The sequence below is a fragment of the Myotis yumanensis genome, unplaced genomic scaffold (assembly GCF_028538775.1).
Source record: "Myotis yumanensis isolate MYYU_CA2020_CCGP unplaced genomic scaffold, mMyoYum1.0.hap1 SCAF_16, whole genome shotgun sequence".
Taxonomy (NCBI): domain Eukaryota; kingdom Metazoa; phylum Chordata; class Mammalia; order Chiroptera; family Vespertilionidae; genus Myotis; species Myotis yumanensis.
In genome coordinates this window covers 41,236,814-41,258,627 of record NW_027223767.1, presented here as the reverse complement: position 1 = coordinate 41,258,627, position 21,814 = coordinate 41,236,814, and the positions used below count along the sequence as shown (strand labels likewise).

Sequence of the window (21,814 nt, the reverse complement as noted above, 5' to 3'; positions counted from 1 at the left end):
GCACAATATGTACTGAATCCATTATTTTTAGTACAACTTCTCCGCTTTTTATTTAAAAACAGGAAATCCAACAAATTGAGATATTCACTAACAATTTCAAAATAAATATTTTCTACTACTTGTCAATTAAATTTATCTGAAAGCTTAATCCTAAAACTACCGGGTAAACCTTATCTATTTTTAATTGAGCATATTTAAGATTTTCTTGGTATTATGCAGCAACAACAAAAACAACAAACAAAAAAACCCTGGAGGCTGAGGCTAAAATAAAACCACAACTATCACCTAAAACCCTCAATTTCAAATTTGTGTCCTACAGTAAACCTTCATTGTTCTTGTCATTTAACTTCATATCAATTCATAAAATAAATTTGTCATCACTAACAGCTAACATTATTAGTACTCATTATATTATGTGCCATGCACTGTTCTATGTATTTTATATTAACTAACTTATTTGAGCCTGACATTAATCTTATGATGAAAGTATTATTACATTCATTTTAGAAATGAGGTAACTGAAGCAAACAGGAGTTAAGTAACTTGTCTAAAGTCACACAGCTAATAAGTGGCAAAACTAGGATTCCTAATGGAGGAGTCTGGGTCCAGACTCTGTTTTTATTTACCAGGTGATAATACTGACTCTCAAGAAATACTCTTTTTAATCTGTTTTATATACTGGAGTATAACTTAAATTTTTACATGTGAAACAAACAAACAAACAGATATATAGACTACTTATGGAAAGAACCTAGTCACAGACAGTTACTTCAACTCAAAGGTATCAAAATGCCAAATAAAATATGTACCCAACTTTATTCATCATGGAAATGCATTTTAAAACCAAATGTAACACCATTACATACCCATCCGAATAGCTTAAATGAAAAACACAATACATCAGATAAGGATGTGGGGCAATTGGGACACGAATATACTGCTGGTGGGAGCATAAACGGGTACACCCAATTTGAAAACTGGCAAGATTTCATAAACTTAAATGTGTGCAAACCCTCTGACAACAAGTTCATTGCTAAGAAGTGCACACATGTGTCCACCAAAGGACATTTAAAACAATGCTCAAAGTAGTACTATTTGTAATAATCCAAACCTGGAAACAACCCATCAACAGCAGAATGGATAAATACTCATGTACTAGACGACTACACAACAGAGATGAACAAATTATTGCTATACACAACATCATGGACTAATCTCACAAACAGGATATTAAGGGAAAGAAACAAGCAAAAAAAAGCAAATCTAAAACTAATGTGTTAGAAGTCAGGATATTGGTTAGCTTTGGGGAGAAGTCAGTGACCTGAATTTACTGTGTGCACAATCCCACTCCACCCCAGTCCAAACACAATGTGTTCCCATTCACATAGGCACTTTCCTTGGCTTGAATACTCATTACTCTTTATGTCCTCTGGCAACTGCTATAAGTTCAATATATAGCACAGGATTTAATCAAACTACTTAGAACTATTACAAACAAGGTGTACTGATTCATCATTAAAATGTACAGGGAGATGAGCAAAAATGTTACTAGATTAGAGATTTAAAATAAGAAAAAAAAGATAGGCATCCTGGGAGGATAAATTGATACTCTTATGAAGGTCATGTTGGTGATATCTGTTAAAATAAGCAATGTATATATCCTTTGACTCAATACTACCATTCTTATTTATCCTACAGAAACACACCAATGCCCAAAGACATGAAAATGGATGTTCTTATATAATAACTCCCAAATTGGAACTAGCCCCAAATTTGTCAATAGTTGGTTGGTGAAGTGAATTATGATAGTCATACAATGGACCACAATGCAGTGACTTTGTTACATCCAAGTTATATTACCTCAGGTATAGTAACCTCTCTGGGCCTCAATTTACTTATTTATAACTGACAAATAATGGCAGCATATCAGAGATGATATTAGGATTAAATGAGTTATTACTTGTAAAGAGTATAAAATAGTACCTGAACACACGTTTTTCAAATACAACCACAAAAGGTAATGTTAAAAGGAATGCATTATATCTATATACTGACATGGGATGGTGCCTGGAACTGAATGGAAGGGTGCTAAATATTGCTGTATCTGAAAATAGAAAATACAAAAGCACTTACAATGTGATGCTGCTAACACGTCAACAAAGCCGAAACTGAACTGATTGTCTCTCCCAAACCTGTTCTTTCCCACAATCTTCTTACTCAGGCAAAAATCTTCAGCTATCCTTTAGCTCTTCTCTTTCCCTCACATAACATATCCAGTCTATCAGCAAACTGTCTGTTTTACCTTCAAAATAAACCTAAAATCTGACCACTTTTTACCACCCCCATCACATCCATCTCTTGTCTGAATTATTACAATTACCTCCTGACCAGTGTCTCTGCTCTAGCCTTTGTTCCTTTATATTCTCAGAATAGTAACCTGAGTAAAGTCAGATAGTGATTGCACAAAACCCTGTCACATTAAAAGAAATCCTTACAATGATATAGATAGATAGATAGATAGACAGATAGATAGATAGATAGATCAATCTATAGGCACCACTCCTGGGCCTGGCCCAGGAAAACCATCCACATAGAATCCTCCATTTCCTTTCCCCTTTCCTCCAACTTTTGCAGATGTAAGTTGAAAAGAACCTGTGTCTCCAAAGGAGCCACTCATCTATGGGAAACATCCATTCTAAACATCACATGAACAAAAAGTAACATAACATTTGAGTCATTATATATGTTTTTTGTAGTTTAGTTTGTGTCTGTTATTCTAGATGATTTTCTGAATGTTTTTCTGACTATTATTTTTCTCTGCAACCTAACCCCTCCAGCAAGTACCTTGTCAAAAAACTGTCTATGATATAACATATTTCATGTTTTCTTTATCTGTTCTGTGGTTCTAAACACTAGTATTTAATCCTTTAAACTATGAGTTAACCACCAAGATCATTGTGGTCTTGTAAGTATTTCTGACAATACTTACATAACTCAGCACAACAACATAGTCAAAGGACTTCATTTTCTCAAGGCCTAGCTCACATGAGATGTTATAGTGTTTACCGCTATGAGAAATACCTTCAAAGTCCTGAATGCCACTAAGTAAATAGAAAAGCGAAGGAAAGAAGAAAGGAGGAAAAAGAGGGAAAGACATCCCATCTGAGCAAGAATGGTGCACATCCCTAAAAACCTCAAGCACTATAAAATTCACCTCTGCCTACACTGTTGCATTGCATCTGAAGTGCAGTAGGAGACAGTTTCTTGTTTAATAGTTCCCATGTGAACCCAAACCTCAAAATCATCTCAGGACAAATCCAAAAAACCTTTATCATTTTACTCATCAAAATAGCCACAACATGAGATTAACTAGAAATAAACAAAATTCTCTTCATCCTTTCTATCCCAAAACAACAGATAACTAATCGGCCATATTTTTAAACTGCAAATATTCTGTGGAGAAAATTTTTTAAAAATCAAGGAATCTTAAAAAGGGGGGAGGGACTAAGAAAAAATAAGAATCAAAAGACTAATAAAAATGTTCCCCTAAAATAGCTAATGGAGATACTTCAGCCTCATTTTAAATGCTCTTTCTCTCTATCCCTCTTTCCAAAGAGCAAGAGGATATGATTAAGGCAGGAAGAGCTGCCTGCTCTACCTGCTCAAAATCAGAGCTTACCTCCTTAGAATGATGGCCTTTGCCAAGTTTGGAACACCTTCCATCTCTGATGTCTTCTGCCCCATCAGACTGCTGATAGGCCTACGGGGGGAAGAAAGAGAAACAGACCTGCTAGATTGCCATATCCAACTCATGATTTGCCTTCTCAAAAGGCATCTTCAGTTCTTACTAGTCATGGAAGGCAGATAATCCAGCTGTTACTTGGCCTCAGGAGACTGACATTGGTCTTTCAGAAGCTTTTCCTTGAAGAATTTAGCATCAAAAGTCTCAACAGGTAAGCAAGAATCAAGTGCTGACTTACAAGCAAACAGATCTCAGACAACCACAAAAGAACAGTAATAAAACCCTCTCCTCTGCCAACTAAGTCCTTCACGGTGTCTCTAAACTTCAAGAGATTTTCCCACGGATATTATGTTATTAACCAATGGCACAATGTGAAATGCTACAGTATCCTCATGAATCAAAAGAGAGTAGGATAACTTCAAAGAATCCCAGTGGTAGGGGTTTCTAGCAATCTGATCTGGTCACTGTCTTGAAGATGCTACCTTGCCATACATGACAAAAAGGTGACTTCTCTCCTAATCTCTGTGTAAGGCGAATCCCTCAACACAGATTCCTCTGTATCACTTCCATGGTCAAAAAATACTTCTTTATGATCAACCAAAACCAACCATTTTCTCTAACTTAATCTGCCAAGATTACAGAAAAACAACTTGGTATCTTCCTTATCTATTCCTTTACATGTTTGCAGGGTTAGTCAAATCATATTTATTCTGTTCTCTAAGTTAAATCAGCATAAGTTCTTTAACCCTTACTTAGAAAATCACTTTCTATGAAATCTTTAGTTCTAGATATTATAAATTACAACCTTAAGATTCTTAATAAATAGCACAAGACTACAGAAAAGAATCTAAATACAGATTATAAAACATAAAGCACATCTGAAGGCCACATGGAATATTACCTAATGAAATAGTAATAAAATGTTAGGGTTTGTATAAATTATCTTGTGCCTAATTTTCTGTTTTCCCTCTCATATATAGACTCTAAAAAAAAACAACAACACTTAAATTAAGTGTTTTAAATATAAAAATATTCTTTATATATTGCAAAGAACTAGATTTAAGTTAAATGGACTAAAAAAGCAAGTTTCTATATAATGAATTTTATTTTTTTTAAATCAGAAGATATAAATCTAAAACTCCTAAAGCTGCCTTAAAGCTGCCTTTCAATGAGAATAGAATCAGTTATCTACTTTGATCATCCAAAAATAATATAGACTGCCTATTAGCAATATAAAATTTAAAACTCTCAAATTTTGAGAATATTAACATGAATTGTCAACTACAAAGCATAGTAAAGAGGCTGATAAGGCATTTTACTGGTCTGGAGGTTTTGGTGGGTTTTTTGGTTTTTTTTAAAGTGATTTGAAAATTAGTGACAGAAATATTTAAGCCCTCTCAACTATTAACTTTAATATAAAGTATACCTAAAAATGGATTTTCTTCTGTGTTGTGAAAGGTCTCAATGTACCAGTCACATCATTAACAGACAGAACTTGCTTGTAAATAATTCCCAAATGTGCAGTCTATTTTAAGCCATTTATTCCTTTAAAATAAAAAAATGTTGATTATATGACTTCCCCATACTGTCCATCTAGTAGTGTATAAGTTCTTATAACCAAGAAATAAGAAGTGTCTCCCTTACAATAATAAGTTTCAAGGTAAAGGCTTGACGTTATCTTATTAGACTAAGATCTAACACCAAATTTAAAAAGCAAATGGATGTTGCATGGGAAACGTAAAGGGTAGAAAGATCAGAATACAAGGCTCTATCCCAAATATCTTTAGCTGTCAAAAACATTTTTCCATTTAATTTTTTTAAATGGGATTTTTCATTCAAAGGAAGGACAGAATCAGAGAAGAATCTATAAATAGCTTAAAATCACTGCCATCTAAATGTTGTCATCTTCTCCCACAATTCAAGGGAAAAGACATCTAATAGAAACTCAAGAAGCTTGAGGGAAAAATATTTTTCCCAAAGGAATCAATAATAAGTGGTTTTATATCAGCTCTGAGTGCTAATGTTATAAATAATGATTTAAATTCATGTTACAATAAAGAAATAAAATATGCTACCAAATTTTACTTCTCCAATTCTGTTCACGTTAAAAATGACCATACACTATTATATACCAAGAACCACTAAACTATTCCGTAATTCCTTGACCTACTTCCTTAAATATATTCTACGAAAATTAGTGAGAGAGGGAAATCTATAGGTGTGAAAAATATGATTCACTACACTGGAAAAATGTCCAAACACCAACAGAAGTTTTTTGTATGTTTTTAATTTACTAATATTTATTTTTACTCTGACTCATTCCTCCAATCCACAAAGACTTTGAGATAGCTTTCAAGAACATATAACAATTCATCATACATTTATAAAATGTGGATCAAGGAAAAAACAATTAAATACACGAATTGGGTAAGATCCACACCAGACATTATGGCTGCACTTCTAAGTCTGTTCTGGGTTTATGAGTAGCCAAGAACAAAACAAAACAAAGTGGCCATTAAGTAATTCTCATTAGAGGAAAGAAGAAAACATAGTCTCTCAGGGAAAACAGAATTGTTAATAGATGGCACAGCTTCTAAATGATAGGTATAAACAGACATTTAAAAAAATTAATTATTGACTACATAGTCATTATACTGTAATAACTATAAATGGTGTCAGATGGGTACTAGACTTATTGGTGCAATCACTTCTTAAGTTATATAAATGTCTACTATGTTAAACACCTATAACTAATATAATATTGTATGTCAACTGTAATTGAAAAGTAAATTTAAAAAATAATAGTAATAAAGATTATACAACAAAGAAAATACGATAATGTTAAGGAAAAGATACAAAATTATATGTACATTCACTCCAACTGCAGTGATATAAAAGCATGGTGCATTTGGAAAAAAGACTAGAAGGTCATAAACATTCCCCGCCCTCCCCGCCAAAAAAAAACACACAAAAACTATAATTATTTGACTGCAATGATCATATCATATTCTTCTATACCACAACCATACCTAGGCTGAATATCAGGCATACAGCAGTAGTTTAATATTTTTTGATGTATCAAAATGTCTATATTTACTTGATTCATTTAAGAAATTTGGCTTATAAGACAGAAATACTCAATATACAACAGAACTAATGAACATAAAGTAGTTTCTGATGAACAACTCATTACTGTCACACTGTGAATGGCAAGGCTGAATGTAGGCTCCTTACAGAGTTGAAAAGTACCAACAGGTCTTTCTCAATCCACAACTTCCTTATTCTATTCCATATATAGTTCAGATTTTTCCTCAAGGCTAACAAGATATTAACTACCAAAAAATGTTACTGATACTCTCAGATAAGAAATAATACACAGCATTTTTTGGAAAAAACAAAAATATTTCTTACGTAGTTCAAATTTTGAAAAGACAGCAATCAGAAATCTCCGAAATCAAATGTGACCACAAAAACTTTATGGACTCAACTTCTCAACACTGTGAAATCATGACAACCCGATATGACAGATTCCATATTATCACAGGCTATAAAGTGTATCCTTTAATTCAGTTCCTATTTTTTGACATTTTCTTGCTTCTCAAATAGCAAGTAACTACAACCAAATTTCCCCTGTTACTATAGGAAGTGGTCTTCAAAGCAGAACTTGGACTTTTATTGTGGCTATTTTTTAAAAGGGATATGTACCCTAACACACATAAGCCAGAATTGACAGTCTTTTAAAACTCAAGACTCTACCATGTTATATAAATACTAGAGGCCCAGTGCATGGATTCGTGCACCAGTGGGGTCTCTCGGCCTGGCCTGGAGGTATCAGTTGAAACCGGCTCTCTGACATCCCCCGAGGGGTCCCGGATTGCGAGAGGGTGGACCCCAGCAGCAAGCTAACCTATGGCTGGAGCATCTGCCCCCTGGTGGTCAATGCACATCATAGTGACTGGTCAAATGGTCGAACGATCAGAGACTTAGTATATTAGCCTTTTATTATATAGGATAAACATGGAACTTGGATAAGATACCATTATATGGTACTAAAAATATGGCACTAATCAGAAAAATCTATTCCTCCTTTACTACAGGTATCATCATCAGTTATTTCTGTAGCCTTAAAAAGCTTATTTATTTTTATTTCTTTCTTTTTTAAAGAATAGTTTTTATTGATTTTTAACAGAGAGGAAGGGGGAAGGGAAGGGGAAGAGTGGGGGAGAGGGAGAGGGAGAAACCCTGTTGTGCGAGCGCAATATGGATCAGCTGCCTCCTGCACGCCCCCAACCAGGGATCGAGCCCAAAATCTGAACACATGCCCTTGACCAGAATTGAACCGACAACCTTTGAGTCCATGGAACAAAGCCCAATGGGACAAAGCCCAACCAACTGAGCTACATGGACCAGGGCAAATAAGTGCTTATTTAATTAGGGAGGTAATCAACCAAAGACCTTGTATGCATATATGCATAACCCATGGACACAGACAATAGGGTGGTGAAGGCGTGGGTGAGGAGCGGGATTAGAGGGTGAGGGGTGGGGAGGGGGGTGCTTGGGCTGGAAGAGGTCAATGGGAGGGAAAAGGGGACATGTATAATACTTTCAACAATAAAGAATTTAAAAAAGAGTATGAAAAAATAAAACCACGTTAGGCACACTAAAAAATACATTTAGCCCTTGCCGGTTTGGCTCAGTGGATAGAGTGTTGGCCTTCAGACCGAAAAGTCTTGGGTTCGATTCCGGTCAAGGGTATGTACCTTGGTTGCAGGCTCCAACCTGGCCCCACCAGGTCAGGATGCGTGCAGACTCCAAGGTATCAAAGGAGAAGGGAATAAATCCCAAAGCAGTCATAAAAGAAGGCTCCTTATAGCTTCAGCTCATGAACCAAGAAATTTAGTGTTGTCAATTTTGGGCAGCTGAATGGTCTGTTTTTATTAACCACAGTTTTAAGTTCTTTAACTGTTATTTAGACACCAAAATTTACTTCAAAATGAGATATCCGACTCCCAGGGGGATATACTAATAACAAAAATAAGGGTGGGGGGGAAAAAAGGACACATATGTAATACCCTTTGTAATGCTTTAAGCAATAAAAAAAAAAATAAAAAAAATAAAAAAAATAAAATGGTCATTCTAATCATCAAAAAAAAAAAAAAAAACAAAAATAATGTTTTCAGAAAAATTTAGTTCAAGACCATATCCAATACTTGACGAAGAATTTCCTCACCCCTTCCCTAGAAAACTATCAACTAATTTTAAAAGGTATCTTATTTTTAAAAATTATTTTGAATTAAAATAAAAAACAGGGATCTGGTCCTAACCCATTTGGCTCAGTGAGCGTCGGCCTGTGGACTGAAGGGTCCCAGGTTCGATTCTGGTCAAAGGCATGTACCTTGGTTGCGGGCACACCCTCAGTAGGAGGTGTGCAGGAGGCAGCTGATCGATGGTTCTCTCTCATCGATGTTTCTAACCAACTCTCTAGCCCTCTCCCTTTCTCTCTGTAAAAAGTCAATAAAACATATTTTTAAAAAAAGGTATCTTCAGAAGAAATCAATCTTTAAAAAAAAACAGGGATCCATACTTTTTTAAAAAATATATTTTATTGATTTTTTACAGAGAGGAAGGGAGAGGGACAGAGAGTTAGAAACATCGATCAGCTGCCTCCTACTGGGAATGTGCCCGCAACCAAGGTACATGCCCTTGACCGAAATCTAACCTGGGACCCTTCAGTCTGCGGGCTGACGCTCTATCCACTGAGACAAACCGGTTAGGGCCAGGGATCCGTACTTTTGAGAGAGAAATGAGAGACTGGATACCACAGAACATGACAGTTCCAGAAAAGGTAGATATGATTCACTGCAATGGATAACACATCTTAATTGAGACTACTACATTTTGTTTACATTTACTAGAAAGGAACAGGAAGTAGGTTTTTAAATGTTTAGTAATAAAAAAGATAAAGTATATGTGAAAAAAATTACTAGCTCATTTCATTAGGTTCCTTTTGTGAAAAAAGCAGCACTTCCTTTGAATAGAAGAGAGATATTTTAACATACTTTCATCAAAATCAGAATTTCAAATGTAAAGTAATTCTTTAGTAACTCCCTAATCATAGAATCTGATTAATTAAACTATAAAAGAATTCTAGACTAGGGGTGCCTTCCTTTCTAACTAAACAGTTCCTTATCCAAAACTTGGTAATCTTCAGAAACCAAGAGGAAAATGTAATAGGTCCACTAATGAGAGGTTGGTTCTATCAACTGTGCCAGTAGTGTTTGGTTCTAAAATACTACATAATACCTACTATGAAAATACAATCAAGGTAGGATTAAAATATCTCCAATAGCTAATTTTTCTTCTTCTTTGACTAGAAAATGCTCAATTCTTAAAATATACCAAAAGCTTCTAATTGCCACTAGATGAGTGGTACTCACAGTAATGTGACTCCAGGAGAGTATTTGTTAGTGTGTGCACTGTGCAGTCCATCATACAGCTCTCTACCACCTCAAATTTCTATAGTAAAATCACAGAAGTCATTCGATGTATTCAGTGTTAACAAAGGAAGGGTACAGCAGTCTAGGAATCTATAAGCCTAAAAATACAAAGACATGACACATGGCTTGTTCTCTATCACTCTAGTTGGCTTCTGTTACCAAATATCCTTTGGCTCCCTTCTATGACATTTGCTCAACAGCCATGTGCGTTCTCCTTGACTTCTACACTGCCTGAACTCCGGATTCCCAGGGATTCTCCGATTACCTACGAGGCTCTTCCAGAGTCCTAGGGAGCCCTCAGTTATCACTGTTATCCAAGCCTGTAGTGAGGATCACCCCTCCTGAATGCCAGGCCCTTAACAGCAGGTGTCACTGTGCATCTTCAATGGGTGATGTGGGAAGGGTCACTGCTGGCCATCTCTTGTTGAGGGAAAACTGGAGAGCACTCTGCCTGCCTGAATCAAACCTGAAAACAGGCCATGAAGCCTCTCTCCATTTCTTTCTAATTTTGTCTCAACTAGGACCACTTTGATTAGCCAAAAAGGGAAATCAGCCAAACCGGTTTGGCTCAGTGGATAGAGTGTCAGCCTGCAGACTGAAAGGTCCCAGGTTCGATTCCGGTCAAGGGCGTGTGCCTGGGTTGCGGGCACATCCCCAGTGGGAGATGTGCAGGAGGCAGCTGATCGATGTTTCTCTCTCATCGATGTTTCTAACTCTCTATCTCTCTCCCTTCCTCTCTGTAAAAAATCAATAAAATATATTAAAAAAAAAAAAAAAGGGAAATCATCCTTGGGATTTGAAACAGTAATTATTTTAAAATCAAGAATAATATATAGCCCTAGCCCAGTGGTCGGCAAACTGCGGCTCGCTCTTTGGCCCCTTAAGTGTGGCTCTTTCACAAAATACCGACTTCTGCGCATGGGCCACGAAGTTTCAATCGCACTGTACGTGCGCACCCGCACGTGGTATTTTGTGAAAGAGCCACACTCAAGGGGCCAAAGAGCCACATGTGGCTCGCGAGCCGCGGTTTGCCAACCACTGCCCTAGCCAGTTTGGCTCAGCGGATAGAGCATCGGCCTGCAGAGTGAACCAGGGTTCGATTCCGGTCAAAGGTACATGCCCAGGTTGCTGGCTCGATCCCCAGTAGGGGGCATGCTGGAGGCAGCTGATCAATGATTCTCTCTAATCATTGATGTTTCTATCTCTTTCCCTCTCCCTTCCTCTCTGAAAATCAATAAAAATATATTTTAAAAAATAATAAAATATAAAATTACATTAAAAATAAAATGATTGTGAAAAATGACTATCTGTCCCTCTAACTGCCCTCAGTTTTCCACTACAAAGGAACAAAAAAAAGAATTCAGTAATTTTTTATACATACTTCAAAGCTAGAGTTTCTCTTACATTTATAAATCCCAAAACAATACAGAAAACAATGAAACTTTGTGTAGTTGATTATTAGAAGATCTGCAAGCACACACCACAGAATCCTGGATAGTGGATCTAGCATAATATTAACTACAACAAAGGCTGAGAGATAAATTGAAGAAGAGAGTCTTGTAGGTATTTTTTATTTAGTCATTTCTGCAGACATGGGTGCCACATGAAAATGTGAACAAAAGAGAACTAAAACCTAGCTCCCAGGTCTCACTCTTGAGTCTGGGATAACAATCCCAAGCATGTATCTGGAACCTTCGTCAAATGTCAGGATGAGTCACGGCCCTATTGCAATCCGCTCTTTGAAGTGCACTTATGAAGAGAGGTATTTTTACTTACTCTGGTCAGCATAGTTTTTTGCTTTGAGTTCAAGTTGTCTTGTTTGAGATTCTAAAGATTCCACTCGGGTCTGTAAATCCTTTTTTTCCTGTTCTTGAGAGTCTTCAAATTCAATGAATTTCTAATAAAAGAAATATTTTCATTAGAGAAATGAAAAATTTTTTAACATTTTCAACTCCTGTGTTTCTTGATATCAAGTAGCACAATTAGGCATTAGCTACTCAAAAAGATACCAGAATCATGAACTTAAGTTGATTTTTTTTAGATTCTCTATAAAAAAAATAAGTTTTAAAACCTCCAAATATAGAAAAGCTGACAAAATAATCTGTTTATGATTGTTTTCACATTATAGAATAGACATTCAAAAGGAAATACATATATCCTACCCCCCACATATATAAATGGCTTTACTAGTATATTTGCATATTCATCTCAGTTCAAGAAACAATTTTTACATAATTTTGCACATAACATGTACAAGCAGAGAACCAAAGGATGACGAAATAGCAATAAATATTTGTTAAATGCTAATTTGATTAATTGACAGTCTTCTAGATTCCTGAACCATAGAATTTATATTTTTTAAATAGAGAGAGAGAGGGAGAGGCAGGTTTTTTTTGTTTGTTTTTATGGCAGGTGTTTTTGTTTTGTTTTGTTTTAATATATTTTTATTGATTTCAGAGAGGAAGGGAGAGGGAGAGAGAGATAGAAACATCAATGATAAGCGAGAATTGTTGATTGGCTGCCTCCTGCACGCCCCACACTGGGCATGTGCCCTGACCGGGAATCGAACTGTGAACGAACTGTGAACGCTCAACCACTGAGCCACACCAGCTGGGCCAGAGGGAGTTTTTTATTGACTTTAGAGAAAGAGGAAGGGAGAGTAACACTGATTGGCTGCCTCCTGCACACCCCCTACTGTGGATGGAGCTGGCAACTCGGGCATGTGCCTTGACAGGGAATTGAACTGGAGACCTCTTGGAGCATGAGACAATGTTCAACCAACTGAGCCACACTGGCCAGGGCTGAACCATGAAATTTAAATTCCTAAGAAAAAGAGCATGTTCTAGAAATATCTCTACCAAATTTAATTTACTAAAACTGTTCTCATCAGGAGATTATCACAGAATATAAGAATCAAATCTCAATCCTCATCTTAACCAGCATCATTTGACAGCTCATCACTGATTCCTCTTTAAAATACTTTTTTAAAATTTGACTTCCAGGACTTTTCCTCTACTTTACTGGCTGCCATTCTTTTTTATTTTATTTTTTAAAGATATATTTTATTGATTTTTTTACAGAGAGGAAGGGAGAGGGATAGAGAGTTAGAAACATGGATCAGCTGCCTCCTGCACACCCCCTACTGGGGATGTGCCCGCAACTAAGGTACATGCCCTTGACTGGAATCAAACCTGGGACCCTTCAAGTCTGCAGGCCGACGCTCTAACCACTGAGCCAAACCAGTTAGGGCACTGGCTGTCATTCTTGATTTTCTTTGTTGGTTCTTCCTCTTCTCCCCAACTTCTTGACATTGGCAAGCTCAGTCTTGCTCAACTTTTTCTCTTTGCTGTTTACTCTTTGCAGTCAGCTTTGACTTTTCTCTTTCTCTAATACCTTAATATCTAATCCATCAGCAAATCTACCTTTAGATCCAACCACAGTTTCTCTCTCTCACTCCCTCTCCCTTCCTTTCTCTCTAAAGTACACCAGATGGCCCGGCTGGTGTTACTCAGTGGCTAAGCGTCCAACTATGAACCAGGAGGTCATGGCTCCCATGTGTTCCCCAGAGGGGGTGTGCAGGAAGCAGCCAATCAATGATTCTCTCTCATCATTGATGTTTCTCTCTCTCTGTCTGTCTCTCTTCCTCTCTGAAATCAATAAAAAAGGTATATGAACAGAAAAGCAGCAACTATATGCTACTAATAAAGTATGAGTAAGTTATTTCAACACTTTTACCTGGGAATATAAGCAAAGATAAAGTATTAATAAGAAAATGTGCCGAAACCGGTTTGGCTCAGTGGATAGAGCGTCGGCCTGCGGACTGAAAGGTCCCAGGTTCGATTCCGGTCAAGGGCATGTACCTGGGTTGCGGGCACATCCCCAGTAGGAGATGTACAGGAGGCGGCTGATCGATGTTTCTAACTCTCTATCTCTCTACCTTCCTCTCTGTAAAAAATCAATAAAATATATTAAAAAAAGAAAATGTAATTATTCTTGGCATGCTTTGAAAAGGATGCTCCCTTAAACTAACTAAACTGCTTCATCTGGGTAACTAGAAATTCTTATTTTAGGTTTCTTTTGTGCTATTAATAAAATGTTGTTTTAAAGAACATAGAGATGTTTACAAGTAACACTTAAAATGCTGTGCTACTAAACTCCTGATAAAAAAAAAAACTTGACCACTAATAGGGGTAGGGAGTTGGGGTGGGAGGAATGGGTAAATGTGGTCAAAGGGCACAAATTTCCAGTTAGAATATGAGTAGGTCTGGGATGTAACGTATAGCGGCACCAAGACTATAATTAACAATACGACTATATTGTATATGTTAAAGTTGCTAAGAAAGTAGACATAAAAGTTCTCACCACACAAAAAGATCTGTAACTATGGGAAGTGATAAATGTGTTAACTAACCTTATGTGGTAATCATTTTACTATATATGTAACCAAATTATTACATTGTACACTGTATACCCTAAATTTACACAATGTTATAGTCAATTATTTCTCAATAAAGCTGGGGGAAAAACAATTTTACCACTATTCTGCCTATTCAGACTTTTCTGACGGAGTGAAGAAATATCACACGGTCACAGTTTCGTATCTGCTTTGTTTCTTGGCGACCCAGTTTGGCTACAGAAGGTCATGAATAATCCATAACTGTGGAGCGGTCACTACTATACATTTACTCTACAAGAATGACTTAGGCCTATCTAGATGATTCAGGCTTCAAAAATTTTTGTATTTTATTATGACTATCGAGGCCTCATATCTATATTGATTACCTTAAGTATATATGGCAAAAGGAAGAGAGATTTCTTTTTTTCAAAATTGTGTGATAGTTCTTGGACAGGCAGAGCTATTTATCACCAAATGGAAATCTCTTGCTTCTGCAGTTACCCTTCACAGGAAAGGACTATCAATAACAAAAGTATTCCATAGCAAATGCATAATCCCAGGACTTTCCTTCCAGCAAATTAAAACATAAACTTAGAGACTATAAAACAAATTGCTATTCTCATAAGGATATGTTTTTTCCTTTCTTATTCTAAGTGGTGGATTTTCAGGTTTTCTTTGGCATCATAAACTCCTTTGAGAATCATTCTTTTACCAGGCATAAGCATTCCATTTCAATGCATCTTCAAGTTCTACAAGAAATCAAGAATAATTCCCCCCATTTATAAAAACTGTAAATGTTGTGTTTTTTCCAATGTATTTTTTAAATTCTCTCTGCTCATAAAAATCCCAATTTTAAATGTGTACTACATCTTGGTTTAAAAATGTACTGCTGCGAGCTAATCACTATTACACAACAAAAATAAACATTCCTCAGTTCTGATAAGGCATGTTAATAGATCTTATAGGGCATTGGAAGCCTAGTTAAATGAACACTCCTTATAACTTTCAAAGAATAACCAAGAAAAAGTAACAAGTAACTGAAATTTTCTAAATTGTTACCCAAGAAAAATACCTATCAAGAAGACTAGTTCAGGGGCATGGTTTTGAGAAATATCCCTGATAATATAATCACCTTGGGAACAGAAGTTGCTATAGGATAGAACAGCTCAGGAAACAGAACACTGATGATAACTACAAAAAACTTCAGAAAATGACCTAGCTTTATATGGTACTTAACAATAATGTGAAAGTAAAAAACACTGATATAAGAATTTAGGGAAAAAATAAAAATAAAAATAGAGAAGGTGCCATGAAATTCAATCAGACACCAAAATAGGGCTCTTGGCAGAAAAAGGTTTGGATCCATGGCCCTAAAAGGAGAGTCCCTTTTCCTGGGTGGGGCCGGGGACAGACTATAAGGGAAATAACGAGAACTGTTTTTCCTTTTCTTTTTCTTTTTTTAAATGAGTTATTATTTTATTATTGTTCTGAGTCCTGTGCTTTTTCCAGTACTTTGGAATATTTATATTATTATTTTGAGGAGATTTATAGCAGAAGTATCTGTTCATGGGAAATGTAATTAGACCTTCAGGGTAAATAAACTCATAGTACTATGCTGGCCTTTGTCAGATGATCTTTTATGAAACATATGAACCTTGCTTAAGTACGTAAGAATGCAAGTTTACACAGAAGACAGATTAATAGGTTATTTACTTTCTAAATATGATTCTTTTTAAAGGGAAGGTTCCTATAAGATCGATTTGAATGAAAAATTCCTGTGGTGCCTTTAAAGTATGGTTGGTATACAAAAATGAGTTTATATGAAACTTTTCAGAGATATGTTTATTGCACAAATGAAAAAGTTAATTTGCCTTGCTCTTTTCTTTTAATGATTTAAAAAATATTTTAAATTATTATTGATGTTTTTTAGAGAGTGGAAGGGAAAAAGAGAAACATTGATGTGAAAGAGAAACATTGATTGGCTGCCTCTCAGACGCACCCTGACAAAGGCTTGAACCCCAAGCTTAGGTATGTGCCCTGACCGGAAACCAAACCCACCACCTTTTGGTGTACAGGGCACTCCAACCAACTGAGCCACACCGGCAGGGCTGCTTCTTTTTTCTATACCTAACTCCCTTATAATTACAGATAAAATAATTAGACAATAGGTGTCAATGGTTACACTAAAAAATTTCTCCAACAAGGCTTTCCACTTCTATGCTGAGAGATCGCAGATGGGCTAGTAGCATGTGTGAGTACTGCTGAACCTCATTACTAGCTTTGTAGACGACAAACATGAGCGACTCGTTTTAAAGTCTTCTTAATTTACCTCAAAGAAACACATCTGCTTTCTGCTCCTGTAATTCCACTTTAACATACAAACTGATATAACATAAAAATAGGAACATATCCCATTCTGTCACTTTCTACTCAAAGAAAAAATTGTTGTCACAATTAAATAAAGCCACATACCTATTCACAATGACTGTTCTCCAGATGTCAGCGGAAGTACAGAACAGGCAGTTAGGCAATATATAAAGACATTTATTACAAACTACTAAGGAATAGCATTCACAGATTTACTGTTAAGTTAAATAACATATTAAATATAAAACTAAAACTCTTTATCCACCATCTAATCCAAGCACTTACTTCATGATAGCCATTAAAAAACACAGTAAACAGTCAACAATACACCAGGCTAAAAGTACTATAATGGAAGCAAGTATAAGAGGCAACAGAAACAGAATAAGTGACTAAATCTACTTTTAAGAACAGAAGCCAGGCCCTAACCAGTCTGGCTCAGTGGATAGCGTGTCTCCCTGCAGACTGAAAAATCCCGGGTTCGATTCCCATCAAGGACATGTGCCTCAGTTGCAGGCTCCTCCCTGGCCCAGGCCTTGGTCAGAGTGCGTGCAATATTCCCTCCCATTTATAAAAACTGTAAATGTTGTTTTTTTTCCAATATAATTTTAAAATTCTCTCTGCTCTTAAAAATCCCAATTTTAAATGTGTACTACATCTTGGTTTTAAAATGTACAGCTGCGAGCTAATCACTATTGCACAACAAAAATAAATATTCCTCAGTTCCCTCTCACTAAAAATCAATGGAAAAATATCCTCAAATGAGAATTTTTTAAAAAAGAAGAAGCCATTTCAGGAAGAGGTAACAGTGTAAGCAAAGGGACAGAGGCATAAAGGTCATGGTATGCAGGGGTAAATATAATTCAAGATTAAAATTTTCATAGTTGATGCAAAGGGTAAATCATTAGCTCAAGAATAAGTTGGGAATCTTGGGAATCTCTCCTCTGATTCACAAAGGGAGTTAAGTGGGGAAATAAGATTCTATTCATCCATCCTTTCTGCACACAACTTAAGTCCCTACTGTTCTAAGTACCCTAAGGTGGTGGGAAGGTAGTAAGTTACAAAACAGCCTTGGTCCTGTGTTTCATTGCTTGAGATTTAGCAGAAGAAAACAAACATTAAATATGGGTGATTGACAAAAGATGGATTTGCAAAGATCTCAAACAATTTGTCACCTAATTTGAGGTTAAAACTAATACAGGATGGCTAGTATTTCTATTATTGCCTAATGACACCAACTGGGATAACAGCACAACCTTGGTTTATGACTCAGTCTCAGGCTAGTACATGACATGATTCTTGCAAGACATTATGAAATAAGGAGTTAGCATTTTAAACTCTGAATACGAAATAAGACTTTTAAAAACCACATAGTGCCCTAGCTGGTTTGCCTCAGTGGATAGAGTGTTAGCCTGCAGACTAAAGGGTCCCGGGTTCAATTCCGGTCAAGGGCACATGCCCAGATTGTGGGCTCAACCCCCAGTAGAGAGTGTGCAGGAAGCAGCCGATCACTGATTCTCTCTCATCATTAATGTTTCTATCTCTCTTTCCCTCTCCCTTCCTCTCTGAAATCAATAAAAACATATCTTATTTTAAAAAATAGGTTCAGCCCTGACCAGTCTGGCTCAGTGGCTAGAGCGTCGGCCTGTGGACTGAAGAGTCCCAGGTTTGATTCCGGTCAAGGGCATGTACCTTGGTTGCGGGCACATCCCCAGTAGGGGGTGTGCAGGAGGCAGCTGATGGATGTTTCTCTCTCATGGCTGTTTCTAACTCTCTATCCCTCTCCCTTCCTCTCTGTAAAAAATCAATAAAACATATTTTTAAAAAAATAGGTTCATTTTACACTATATTTTAAAGGTACTTACAAAAGAGTTTTCAGTACAATGAGGTTTCTTTTGGTTACTATAATTTGCATATAACAGTATTTTTAGGCAAAGGGAATAGGATTTTGGAGGCTTTGCCCTAGCCAGAGACATGATGAATAAGAAAAAAAGTAAATGAATACCGATAAGCAGCCTATTCATAATTGCTTAATGTGTCTTAACTTCTGGCTAGTAGCTTAACTTTATAAAGTTGGACACCCTCTATTACATTTGGCAAATGATGATATTAGTGTACTATAAAAATCAAGGTTTTTCAAACTATAAAACCATCCTTCCCCTGGAAATTTCTGGTTACTGCCCCCCAGCATGCGAGTTTGTCAGATCCCTCTGGTATGTGGGTGTAAGGTGCACATCTCTTCCCAGCCTCCAGCCCTCTGTCTCTTTCTCTCTGTCTTTATGTCTCTCTCACACACACACACTTTTTAAAAAAGTATTGGGCAGGGGGTGAGCCCATCAATGGACTTATTAGCATGTATGATAAACAGATTTTAACTAGATACCCCTTTTTCCTCTTAATAACTAATCAGCCAACAACAACATTGAGGTAACTTCAGATAGAACTCTCCTGGGAGCAACCAGACACTATTAAAAAAAAAAAAAAAAAGGCAGGAGACAATGCAGATTTATGTCAGGATCTAAAAAGAATAAGCTTTGTGATGAAGCAAAATGGTTTCAAGTCCAGATGGCTTATAGGGACTGCTTTGCCCCACTGTTCTGGAGAAAAACAAATGAATACTTTGAAAAGGCAAGCTCCCGAAGTTTAACAAAAAGATCCCTAGAGGTTGTTGCTTATTGTGGTAAGATGCAAGAGACAAAAAAAGAAGAAAAGCCCTTCAAAGTAGAAAATTTGACTACAGTAGCTGTCTAAAAAGTAATACCACCAAATAAATGGCTGATTTATTGCTATGTAACCACCAAGATAGTATCCTCCTCTCAGTTCCTCTGCAGAGTTGGAGAAGGAAAATATTTAACAATTATTGTTCAATTTAGTTAAGTTCAGTTCAATTTAATTGTTTATCAGTGTAGCATCTTTTAAGAAACTAAAGGACAGACCATATTAATCATGCCCAAGGGATGTGGTTTCCCCATACCTCCAAATCCAAAATCTGGAAAAATTCCTAATACAAATGATTGTTTCTTCAAAACTAAATTTCTCTCTCATCTATGTTTCTGACTCTCTATCCCTCTCCCCTCCTCTCTGTAAAAAATCAATAAAATATATTTTTTTAAAAAGAAAAAGCTTTGTATTTAAATATATATATATAATATAGTTAACTTTAAAAAATAAAAAATGGCCGAAACCGGTTTGGCTCAATGGATAGAGCGTCGGCCTGCGGACTGAGGGGTCCCAGGTTCGATTCCGGTCAAGGGCGTGTGCCTGGGTTGCGGGCACATCCCCAGTGGGAGATGTGCAGGAGGCAGCTGGTCGATGTTTCTCTCTCATCGATGTTTCTAGCTCTCTATCTCTGTCCCTTCCTCTCTGTAAAAAATCAATAAAATATATAAAAAAAATAAAATAAAATAAAAATAAAAATAAAAACTTTAAAAAAAAAATAAAAATAAATAAATAAATAAATAAAATAAAAAATGTTGGCTTGTGCATGATAAAGCTCTCGCTGGCGCCAATCATATGCGTATGTTTCGATCTGTCATTGTCAATCGTGAATTTGGTTGTTTTTGTTGACATTCTGAAGCTGAAAGAAAGCGGCATCTTCGACAGAACATGTCTGAAGAACAGTCATCGACAAGTACTACCAATGCTGGTAGGAACTGCCTTCATAGTGAAAATGAAGTAAATGAGGATGCAATTATCGAACGTAGTTGTGGTGGAATGATTGTTACATGTCAATTTTACCTATCACTAAATTTCTCCGATGAAAAACCATCTGATGGAAAATTTACTCGATGTTTTAGCAAAGGCAAAGTTTGTCCAAATGATATAAATTTTCCAGAATACCCGGTATATTTTTTTTAAATTCATGATAAATGAAGCTTCTGACAGTAAAAATTTCATGGAAAATATTCGTTCTATAAATAGTTCTTTTGCTTTTGCATCAATGAGTGCAAATATCACATTACCACCAGGATATGGGCCATACTGTTTTAGAATACACGGTCAAGTTTATCACCGTACTGGAACTTTACATCCTTCGGATGGTGTTTCTCGGAAGTTTGCTCAACGCTACATTTTAGGCATGGCTGAAGTGGCGAGTAAAAGATTAGCAAGGCCAGAAAACCAGGGCTGCTCAGAAAGACTCATAATCAATATCAAAACCATGAATGAAATAAACGAATTAACAAAATCATACAAGATGCTACATTAGGTAGAAAAGGAAGCCCAATCTGAAGCAGCAGTGAAAGGTATTGCTCCCACGGAAGTAACAATGGCGATTAAATATGATCGTAATAGTGATCCGGGTAGATATCCCGTGTAACTAAAGTTGCCGTCATATTCAGAAATGAAGAAGGAGAACCTCCTTTTGAAAGGGACTTGCTCATTCATTGTAAACCAGATCCCAAGAATCCAAATGCCACTAAAATGAAACAAATTAGTATCCTGCTTCCTACTTTAGATACCAATGACATATCCTATTCTTTTTCCACATGGTGAAAAAGGCTGGGGAACGGATATTGCATTAAGACTCAGAGACAACAGTGTAATCGACAATAACACTAGACAAAATGTAAGGACGCAAGTCACCCAAATGCAGTATTATGGATTTCATCTCTCTGTCCGGGACACATTCAATCCTATTTTAAATGCAGGAAAATTAATTCAACAGTATATTGTTGATTCATATTAAAAAATGGAAGCCAACTGGATAAATTTCATTAAAGCAAACCAGTCTAAGTTGAGAGTTAAAAATATAGTGGTTTGATGGATTATCTCACATCTAGATCTGAAAGTGACAATGTGCCGATTGGTAAAATG

At 36.4% G+C, this 21,814-nt stretch overlaps 1 protein-coding gene across 2 annotated transcripts in view; it reads right to left on the bottom strand.

The window, feature by feature from the left end:
• SPAG9 (sperm associated antigen 9) overlaps positions 1 to 21,814 on the bottom strand; it is a 104,617-nt gene that overhangs the window by 70,702 nt on the left and 12,101 nt on the right. For both annotated transcript variants that reach the window (XM_070394416.1, XM_070394417.1), the window contains exon 2: positions 12,016 to 12,136. In XM_070394416.1, the coding sequence (XP_070250517.1) occupies positions 12,016 to 12,136 (121 nt within the window). The remainder of the gene's footprint in view (positions 1 to 12,015; positions 12,137 to 21,814) is intronic.